Consider the following 10,236-nt stretch of genomic DNA (forward strand, 5'->3'; position numbering starts at 1 on the left):
TCGCATCAAGTCTTTAATGGCCGCTACGTCAGCCGGCGACTGGGACGGTTGCCAAATTACCCAAATACCCCTGCCGTGCACGTTGGTTTCAACGCGGCCATTCCGTGAAAATGGAAAAATGCAGGGGCTTTTCCGGATCGTGGCCATTCACAAAAGGCGCAAGGAGACACGTGGAACTGCGAATAGCTTCTCCAAAGCCCAAGATTGAGCACTTTCCCTCCTCTCCTCTCGGCCCCCATAAATGGGCCTATGCTTCCATTTGCGGATAAAGATCCATTGCCTCTCGTTGTCCATACAGAGGAGAATTTAAAACCTTCCTTCCATTTCCGACGAAATAAAATTAAAAGCAGAGAGAGCGATGGATTCCCTTTTCAAATCTCCACTCCTTTTCGCCCAAAATCATCGTTGCCATTTTGGAAACTGGGGGGAGGAAGTACCGAAAGGAGAGATCTTTCCTTTCTCTCGTTAGAAAACCATATATATATATAAAAAAATCCTTCCTTTCCTTCCTCTCTTCGTAGCATAGCCTTTTTCACCAAACCACAGATTTGATACAGGGCGAGAGGACTGTTGGAGAGGAGCGGAGAACAAGAGTAAGCTTTGTTTCTCCTTTGTGTCTTTATGTATGTATGTATTTTTTTTTTTCTTTCTGTTTTTTAACTTCCCCTGTTCCATGGTCGCACTGGGGGTCAGAGAGGTGGAGCCTATGATGGCAAGAAAAAGAGATGGAGAGCCGTTTCTTTGTTTCTTTGATGACGTATATATAAGATCTTGGCAGGCGAGAGAATACTCTGACCTTTCTTTTCTTCTCTGTTGTAGGAAATCGTCCTTTGAGGGCAGCTCTTTTAGAGCAGAAAAGCTGAATGGTGTAGCAGAGAATAGGAAATGTAGAGAGAGAGAGAGAGAGAGAGAATCTGTGATAAATAAAAGGGTAGGGCGATTCACGAGGTTGTCAGCGGCCAAGGGAACGGGGTATATAGCTTCGCCCTAGACACAATGCTCCAGAGGTGAGAAAGAGGAGGTGGAGAGTATCCATACGGTCGACTCCGCTTTCCATTTTGAATTCTCTGAGGAAAAACCCGAGCTTCCTGAATTCTCTGAGGTCGGTTTTCTTTCTTCTATTATGTGCCATCGTCCTTTTCCGAGCTTGGCTATTGGCTCGCAGAGAAGGAAGGATACAGCCGAGGCCAAGGTGTCCTTCTTTCTTCTTTTTTGTGGCGTTGTGTTTTATGGCTACACTTTGTTTGGAGATAAGAGGACAGTGAGAGAGAAGCTCTAACTCCGTAGCTTTTCTGGGTTAGAGCGGGGAGGTGGAAAAATCCAATCTTTTTCTCCGAGCATTCTTCTCTCTTTTCTCCCACCGTCCGTCTCTTCTGCTGAAGTTTTGGATAGATAGAGAATATTTGGAAACATGAGCTGTTTTCCCCTGCGCCTTTTTGAACTTCCACATTTGCTATAGATGTAAGGAAAGAAAGGCCCAGTCCGTCCTTCGGCCTTCTTACCCTTTTTTGAAATCTTTGAGACCGGCCGGTTATCCCATCTACCGATCTCTTTCCTTCCCTCATCTACCTCCCACTCTCGTTTTGCTTTCTACTGCCTCTCCTTTACGGGTTTTGCCTGTAACATCTATTAGTTTAATGTGCTCGGGGTGGGAAAGACTTTCCTCTCCCCTGCTTCTTTCCGGGACATCCTTTTGTCTTGTAATGCAGTTCGTCACGAGGGGTTGACAGGTTTTTGTTCAAAAAAGTTCCCATCTTTCTATCCATTCTATTCTCCATTACTATTTCCCTTCCTCGTTTCAAAGTTTTTATCACTGTCAACTCCTCTCTTTTTGAGTTTTTGACCACCTCAGTTCTTATCCCGCAGCCTGAAAGAGATTCCTTCCGCTTTAGTTTTTTTAATATTGCGTGGCAATTTGATTCACACCCCTTTCCCTCTTGTTCTCTCTGTAGGACCTCTAAGCTACCCATTCCCCACTCTAGCTCTTCTCCTGTCCTGTCCGGCCGGGAGATGGGTCGGGCCGCGCGGTGGCTGAGGAGCCTGATCGGTGGCAAGAAGGAGAGCAAGGTGCCGAAGGAGCAGACCAATTACGGGGGCGAAGGGAGGAGGGAGAAGAAAAGGTGGAGCTTCGCGAAGTCGGCGAGGGACTCCAGCGAAGCCGCGGTGGATCAGAATCCGTCTTCCGCGGCGGTGGACACGGCATGGTTGCGGTCTGTCTATGCTGAAAGTGAGAAGGAGCAGAGCAAACATGCCATCGCGGTGGCGGCAGCCACGGCCGCAGCTGCCGATGCCGCCATGGCAGCAGCACAGGCGGCGGTGGCGGTTGTTCGGCTCACAAGCCAGGGGAGGGGCAGCTTGTTTGGCGTCCACGAGCGGCGGGCAGCTGTGAAGATCCAGACTGCGTTCAGAGGTTATTTGGTAATGAACCTTCTGTATTAAATCCTACTATTCCTAGATTTAATCTCGTGCGAAATACTTGCGAAATTTTAACTCACAGGATAGATTGTTCTGCGAATCTGATACTTTCCATTTATTCTTGTTTCCATTTCCATACCGATTGCTATATTTGACACTTCTTATTTCAAGCAACAATATTTATAGCTGTGCCTCCCTTTCTACTTTAATCCGAACCACTCACTCATATCTTGGCCATTCTTCTTACTAGATGTTTAAGGAAGGTCCATGGACTTTTTATTGCTATTTATTTGATTTATGATGGGTCCTGATCAATTCTCTACGATCCCTCTAGGGTTTATGGAGTTCCTTACTATTTCTTGATTCGTTCTGTTAATCCAGTTCGCTTTGTCGCCCGTTTCTGAATGGAATAAAAGTTGGACTACTTGATGATTTTTCCTCTTGTTCTGCAACTCTTATTTGGTAACCCATGGAGGTTTTTTTTTTAAAGAAAAAAAAAAAGAGATTAGCAGCATTATAAGATTAAATCATTAGATTGGCGCTGTTTGCAGGCAAAGAAAGCTCTCCGAGCTCTCAAAGCACTCGTTAAGTTGCAGGCGTTGGTTAGAGGATATCTAGTTCGCAAGCAAGCGGCCGCAACTCTCCAGAGCATGCAAGCTCTCATCAGAGCTCAGGAAACTGTTCGAGCTCAGAGATCTCGCAATCTTGTGCCCAGCGACCGGAGGTCCCAACCAGAATTCCGCCCCCGGAGATCTCTGGTACGTTCAAAATCCCAGCTTTTTCCAGGGAACTACACTACCAAGGCAGGCATCGCAGGCCATCAGCATTTTGATTCCTTCTTCCCCTTCCTCTCCTCCTCGGTCACAGGAAAGGTTCGACGACACGAGGAGCGAACACATGGCATCGGTCCACAGCCGGAGACTTTCGGCGAGCCTCGACAACGCTTCCAATGGCTTCGACCGGAGCCCAAAGATCGTCGAGATCGACACCTGCCGCCCCAGGTCGCGATCTTCCCGCCGGACCAGCCCCTCAGTTCTGGACCTGGCCGACGAGCTGCCCCCGCAGTCAATCTCCTCCCCTCTCCCTTGCCAGATTCCCTCCCGGATCTCCATCCCCGACTGCCGGAACTTCCAGGACTACGACTGGTGCCTCACCGGTGAGAAATGCCGGTTGTCGGCCACGGCACAGAGCACCCCCCGCTACATGAATTCCACCGCAGCCATGCCGGTGACTCCGGCCAAGAGTTTGAGCGTTGCCGAAGGAGTCTTCCGCCGGTTTCTGAGCAACGCTCATTGCCCCAGTTATATGGCGAACACCCAGTCCTTCGAGGCGAAAGTCCGGTCACAGAGCGCACCGAAGCAGAGGCCGGAGCCGGCCGGGACAAGGAAGAGGCTCCCTCTTAGTGAAGTTATGGTGGAGTCCAGAGCCAGTCTTAGTGGGGTCGGAATGCAGAGGTCTTGCGCTCGAGCTCAAGAGGCTTTCAACTTCAAGAGCGCGGTGGTGGGCCGGCTCGATAGGTCTTCAGAGCTCAGCAGGGAAGCAGAGACGAGGGAGTTCTACTTGCAGAGGAAGTGGTGATTCCGCCGTAGTCAAAAGACCTAGAATAAGAGAGTAGAACTCTCTTACTTCCTCTACTATCCTTATGGCTTTTACTACTATTATTATTATTATCTCTTTCCTTTTCCTAATGTTGTAACAATATTGGAAGAGAAATCAGAGAAGCAGTCGTCTGGTGTAAATTCTTTAGAATCTATCCAACTTGAAGCATCCTTCGTTCCGTGCCAGATTTTGATTTAAAAATCTTGATGGTCTCGTCATTGGAAGAGGACTAGTGGTATAAGGGGGCTCGTAGTAATGTGCGAAACCTTTCATGAGGTTTTACTACTGTTATCTTTTGAGAACGTACAAGAAGGCATTGTTCCCAGTTTGCCTGACCGGCTTCATTACTTGGGGTTTGCGTCCCAAAAAATAACCAGTCCCATCGATTTGACGGTTTGGGTTTGCCCATGCATGTGATTGGAACGGATGGCTGGACCCAGTTCAACTGTGGCTACACCGGATGGTGAGCTAACCTTAGGATTCTGGTCGGGTGGCAGCCTGGTGTGCTCCGTACCTTACTACCTTATCGGCTGAGCCGGTGAGGGCGGGTGAAGGCCAGGTTGGGTGCTCGAGAGCAGTGCGGGTCCCACACTCCTTGGACCATTTGATCGCCCAGCGCAGCATTGGACCGCTTATTTTGTCCTCGCATGCTTAAGAAGTGTGGCACGTGTGTTACATGTGACAAGTAGAATTTTTTTTGGTAAAAAAAAAAAAAAACTACATGCTCCACGTAGATTCCAGAATGCATGCAAGGTGAAGAATTATAATAATAACACCTTTTGAAAAAAATGAAGCAAGGTAAAAAAAACTGCATGCTACATTTTTATATTATTTCTAAAAATGAAGCTCCTCATTATCCATCATGAAAAAATGTAGTCATAAGCGTGTCATAAAGATATATGTGTTTCATAAAGATAAAACTTTTTTTTTTTTGGTAGGAAAGGTCTCTCTCTCTCTCTCTCTCTCTCTCTCTCTCTCTCTCTCTCAAACACATCCAAACCTGCAGTATTTTGATTGACATTCATAGTTTCAGAGTTCAGATAATCTATATTATATTTTTTTTCTTTCGAATAATACCTAAAGGGCCAACTCACGGAGTCATGGTACTTTGGAGTAAAGGACTTGATACTGGACCTTTTTTTCTTCTTATCGTCCATGATGCTCCTTTTGGACTGTCTTCCGTGTCTTTTGCTTCATACCCGGCATTGAGAGACGCTTCCTGTCTTGGTCAACTTGATCTGTACCGCTCAGGCCTCTCACAGCATCACTTCAGGAGCCCAACGAAAATTAAAATCCATGGAACTCAGCCTTTTCTCTCTCACCTTGCAGTATCTTAAATATGATATCCTCAAGGTAATCTGGTGCCACTCCATTGGCTTGATTTCGAAAAGTATATAAGTCTACATTATGGTCTGTGGAGACCACAGCAGTAGAGAGTAGTTGGTGAGCTACTGCTTCATGCCACTCAGAATCTCTCTCTCTAAAATTTCTTTTCAGTAATGATTAGGTTTTGATTTGATTGATGAGAGGGTTTAGGAGGCTGTGCATGAAGTTGGAACTCCCCCCATGTACTTATCTTCTCTGTTTCTCTCTCTCTCTCTCTCTCTCTCTCTCTCTCCCTCCCTCCAGGCCACAGCATTCAGGCCCCGTGCTTGCATCACCCCTGCTTCGCCTCTCCAACCGAAATGGGCCTCCCTAGGGGGGTAATTTGGGAATCCGGGCCTCACCCCCTTCTCTTTGACCCTTCCCTCCTTGTCCTCTTATACCCCGCTCTTTATTCACGGGGCACCGTTTACGGCTCCATCATATTCTCACCGTGGAGGGTGAGGATTAGATCAACGGTCATCCACTTCAAATTTCAAAAAAAAATTGGAGCAGATCACGGACTTGTGAGCCGTTCATCTCTGCGTCCGTGATGGATACGGATTGTCCCGAGGATAGTTTTAAGATATCGTGCCAGGAAACACACACACACACACACACCCGTACGTAGGAATCTTCCATGGAAGCAATCTCCGACGAAGCATCATCTAATATCTCTCTGACATGAGTGAAATTTTCCAAGCTAATGCTCGTTGGTACATCGGATTATATTTTAGAATGTTAAAAAGGATTAGGTAAGATGTGATTTTTAGAGTAGTTCAGGATGGATTTTTTTTTTTTTAGATGTACCTGCTCTCCATGTTTTCTATTCTCTTTTCCTCACCTGTGGGTTCGCGAGTGAGATCCCGCGTCAGAGAGAACTCGTACGATGCAAGGTTCGGGGGAAAAAAAAAAATAAAAGATTAAAGACATGATTACCTAAACCATCAGATTGAGGTGTCTTAAGTACTAAGTTAAGGGGACCTGGACTTATTTAGCGGTGGGTGACGTTGGTGCTATCTTTCGGGGCATTTTATAATCGTGTTGATTATGTCAAGATCCCATTTCGAGATGCAGGATTAAAGTGGAACTCTCATGTATGTTGGTTGAAATTGGAAAGCAAGGGGAAAATGAAATTAAGAGCAACTGTATTTTTTCGAAAAACCTATGTTCTCGTGTTTTCTTGCTTTGCTCTCTAAATTATGGTATTTATGCATCTATAAAAGTGTCATATGAATAACTGATGGAAATTTCATTGCATTTGAAGGCCGGAGAAATCCATCCATGAAAGATTGGATTATATAAGATTCGCTCATGTATGGCTTGATAAAAAAATTTTAACGCCAACTACAATCTAAAAATCATAGCATTGCCTTAGATTCTGAAGATGACCCTATTTTTTATATTGAATGGATTTCGATCAATTCTTTTACCTCAAACCAGGCACACAACATTTTTTGGGAGGTTCTTTTTTTGCTCTCCATCAATATAAGTACTTCTTTTTCAACCTCCATTTTATAATCAGAAAGCAAGTGTTCTAATTAAGGTTCACAGTTTGCATGCTAGATAAATATACAGTAACCTGATTTGCTTCATAGGCTTCATTAATAGGTCATAAACTCTGTTTTTCATGACTTCATGATGGATGCATAAAAACACCAAGTCAAAAACATGGTAAATGCTATTTACACTTACGAAAACATGATCTTATACACTGCAAAGATTGTATTAATCAATCATTTACACACAAGTTATTTGTACAAGTGAAAACTGAGACTAGTTGCAAGAAGGTGAAAATTTATTGGATCTATTTACTAAAATTTTATTATTGGATCTATTTTGATTCCGATCCGTAGCTTGGTCACTTTCACGTCAGAATAACACTTCAGCTTTTGATCATTTACGTATTTATTTATGTCCTTCAGTCCTTGTATCGTTATCTATCATATTTATTGGACTTTGGCTATCAGATTCCCAGCTTCACCCATGCACGCACTCGCTTCAGGCCTGCGGACTCCAGCTAGCTTCCACTGGTGCGGTCAGAACACAAGACCCGGAAAGATGGGCACGAAAACGATGAGGGAATTGAAATGCTACCAAATATAAGTTTTCCAAGCTAGTAGTAGAACCAAGATCGATAAATCCGGCACTGTTCAAAGCGAACCTGTCTTTCCTCAAGAGCATTGCTTGCACTCTAATAAAATTTTCCATCTTCCGGGCTCGGCTAACGAGGCTTGCAATTTTTTTGCATCCATCATCGTCAAGTATCTTAACAATATATTCAAACATGGTGCATTAAACTAAGACTGTTTAAAAAGTTAAGATGCATTTAAAGGTTAGTTTAATGCTTAAAAGCGCTTATGGGTGCGATCGTGCCTGGTATTCGCCTAAGCAAGCTGGTGGTTAGGCCATCAACTTGTGAGGTTAGTTGGAGTTTGATAGGGAGAAAATAATGTTGCATCTAGGGTTTGTAATAAAGGTTTACATGCGTATATCCCAATGTTGTCAGACTGTTTAATTATGTAAACTAATATTTGAGTGTATTTAGAATAGAAAAACATACCGGCTAGGCTAAGCTCGAGCAAAGATTCAAAAACTTCCCTAGTCTCCATGCTTTGCTAGGCTTTTTTCTACGCACAAGCATGTATTTTGAAAAAAAAAAACTTATGATGAAGACCGAAAAGGTCTCGATTAGGAAATGCTTTCCTTAAAACTTATGTCTCGCATCTCTTCTATTTTATAGCTTTTATTTATTATTAAACTTTTACTTTTGAGTGGGAATCTTTGATATAAGGTCAGATGCACCTCTACACCAACACATTTTGTTATGAATAATTAGCCGCTTTCCTAGATGTGGCCATCAAACAATTGTGAAAGAGAAAAAAAAAAAACACAACTACTCATAGAAAAGTTAATCTTAGAACACTTGAACTTACAAATATGGAAATTTATGTCCAAGCAAATGAAGATTGTGACATAGGATGCATGACAAGCAACAAGCAGTCATGTAATGCATATTATTTGCTTTTATACATGCATGACAACGAACAAATGTGATACACGAGCAGGGTTTTCTTGGGGAAACAAAGATTTCAATATCGTAGCCTAGCTATTTAATTTAGGTTACGGTCTCTGTTGCATTGTTTGCACAAATGCTATGATGTGAGGTAATGTTTACATAATACAATGTCCTTGGAATTCTTTCTGTCATCGGATTTATCGGAGTCATCGTGTCAGGCCGCCTGTATCAGTGTCGCGAACTGCCGGTTCTTGGGGCCATCTCCTCGCCATGAGGCACCTTCGGCCATAGCTCCTGCGTCTGGGGTCCAACGAGCCAGTGGTCCCGATCATTGTGATTTAGTTTTCTGCCATCCAGCTGAGCTTAATTGGACGGTCTCACGTTTTTGGCTCTTCAGGAATAGGTCCCGAACTTCGAGCCGGTGCGGATCCGAAATGGATAAGGTTCAACTATGAGCCCACTCCTTATGAATTATGATCTGAAATGAGGTTTGGGTAGCCCAACTTGGGCTTTTCCAGCTTATATCGTCAGTTGGAGGCTATTTCTTTCTGCCTTGATATCCCACTGGTGGAGAAATATAAGAAGGAGATGACATGGATGCCCCGCATTCCCCAAAAAGGATGTCAACAAGCCATTGGTCCCAATATTACTTACTTGGTTTGTGAGGATTCGTTGAGTAGATTTTGGATAATTATATAGAATCAAGGAACCGAGATAATATCTACCGACTAAGTAACTATTTTGGATGGGACCTTGAATTGTTACTTGGTTAATGATCAATAAAAAAAATAAAAAAAAGTTAACTTGGTAAGGCTAAGTCAAGGTTAAGATATTCGAGGGCCGTTACAAGAAATTGTAAACTTGGATGTAAACTTTAGCAATGACTCAAAATTATTGTTCCCAAAATTCATTTTTAGCATGTGCTTGGCCTCCAGTATCGGTGCAAACATCTGATTATATACTTTTATTTTAGAAGACCCCCGGAGAAGTACCGGTCTAGTCTCAACATCATCTGATGATAAGCTGTACATCATCTGAATGCATCAGGCAACATCCAATACAATGTTTTGAGTCCAAACATTCGAGTCTGAGCTAGATGAGCTCCAGAGGAACTAACCATAGCTCGGTCGCTGCTAGATCCCTTTTATCTGCACCATAATTGACGTTCGAACCAATTTGGTAGAACTAGGTCTACCATCAGTTCTATTTTCTCTATAAAAGCTCATCAAGAGGTAGCTTGTTCTAGTAGACTTAGAACTTTATTTTTATATTTTAGTTGAACTGTGAGGATACCCACTCATCACTATTAATACAAAGCAGTTCTATGGCTTATAATACCCCCTTATGTAGACCAGTTTTTTTTTTTTTATTCACCAATCAATGAATTTACTCTCACTCGAGAATACATGCAATCTTAATAATCAAACCAAAACCAAATCAATAATCGAATCAGATAATTGAAAGATAGTTAAAGTGAAAAGAAGGTGAATGATTTTGTATCTTTTGCTTGATGAGAGAATGGGACAAATACTACAAGATCAACAAACCTATGGAATGGGATTTCCATATTTTTCATATAAAATTCTCTAATCAACATTGGAACTAGATCTATTTTGCATCATATCTAACTGATTCCTTACCTTATTATTAATAATTATATCTAACTGATTATTTGGTTCACTCTTAATAATTTTCTTTGCACGGTGGATTTTAGGGCACCTTGGTGGTTTTGGGGATCTCTTAATAGTTTTCTAGTCTTTTTCTAAACAAAATTTTTAAATTTTTTATATTTTTATCTTTAACAACCTTATCTTTGTAAATTGAGTTATTACAACAAAAAC

General features: G+C 42.8%; 1 protein-coding gene across 2 annotated transcripts; it reads left to right on the forward strand.

The window, feature by feature from the left end:
• The first annotated feature begins 793 nt into the window (after positions 1-793).
• On the forward strand, positions 794-4,199 carry LOC103710228 (protein IQ-domain 26-like). Of its 2 annotated transcripts, none has more exons than XM_039130374.3 (4): positions 794-1,102; positions 1,953-2,418; positions 2,967-3,173; positions 3,283-4,199. In XM_039130374.3, the coding sequence occupies exons 2-4, from the start codon at positions 2,011-2,013 to the stop codon at positions 3,991-3,993; spliced, it is 1,326 nt and encodes a 441-aa protein (XP_038986302.3). In that variant the 5' UTR covers positions 794-1,102; positions 1,953-2,010; the 3' UTR covers positions 3,994-4,199. The 2 variants fall into 2 exon arrangements, with proteins under 2 accessions (XP_038986302.3, XP_088565636.2); XM_088709510.2 differs by having other exon boundaries at positions 833-1,192.
• Positions 4,200-10,236: the final 6,037 nt, after the last annotated feature.

This window comes from Phoenix dactylifera, chromosome 12, assembly GCF_051530095.1.
Source record: "Phoenix dactylifera cultivar Ajwa chromosome 12, Ajwa_hap1_PhDact_Kaust_v1.1, whole genome shotgun sequence".
NCBI lineage: Eukaryota > Viridiplantae > Streptophyta > Magnoliopsida > Arecales > Arecaceae > Phoenix > Phoenix dactylifera.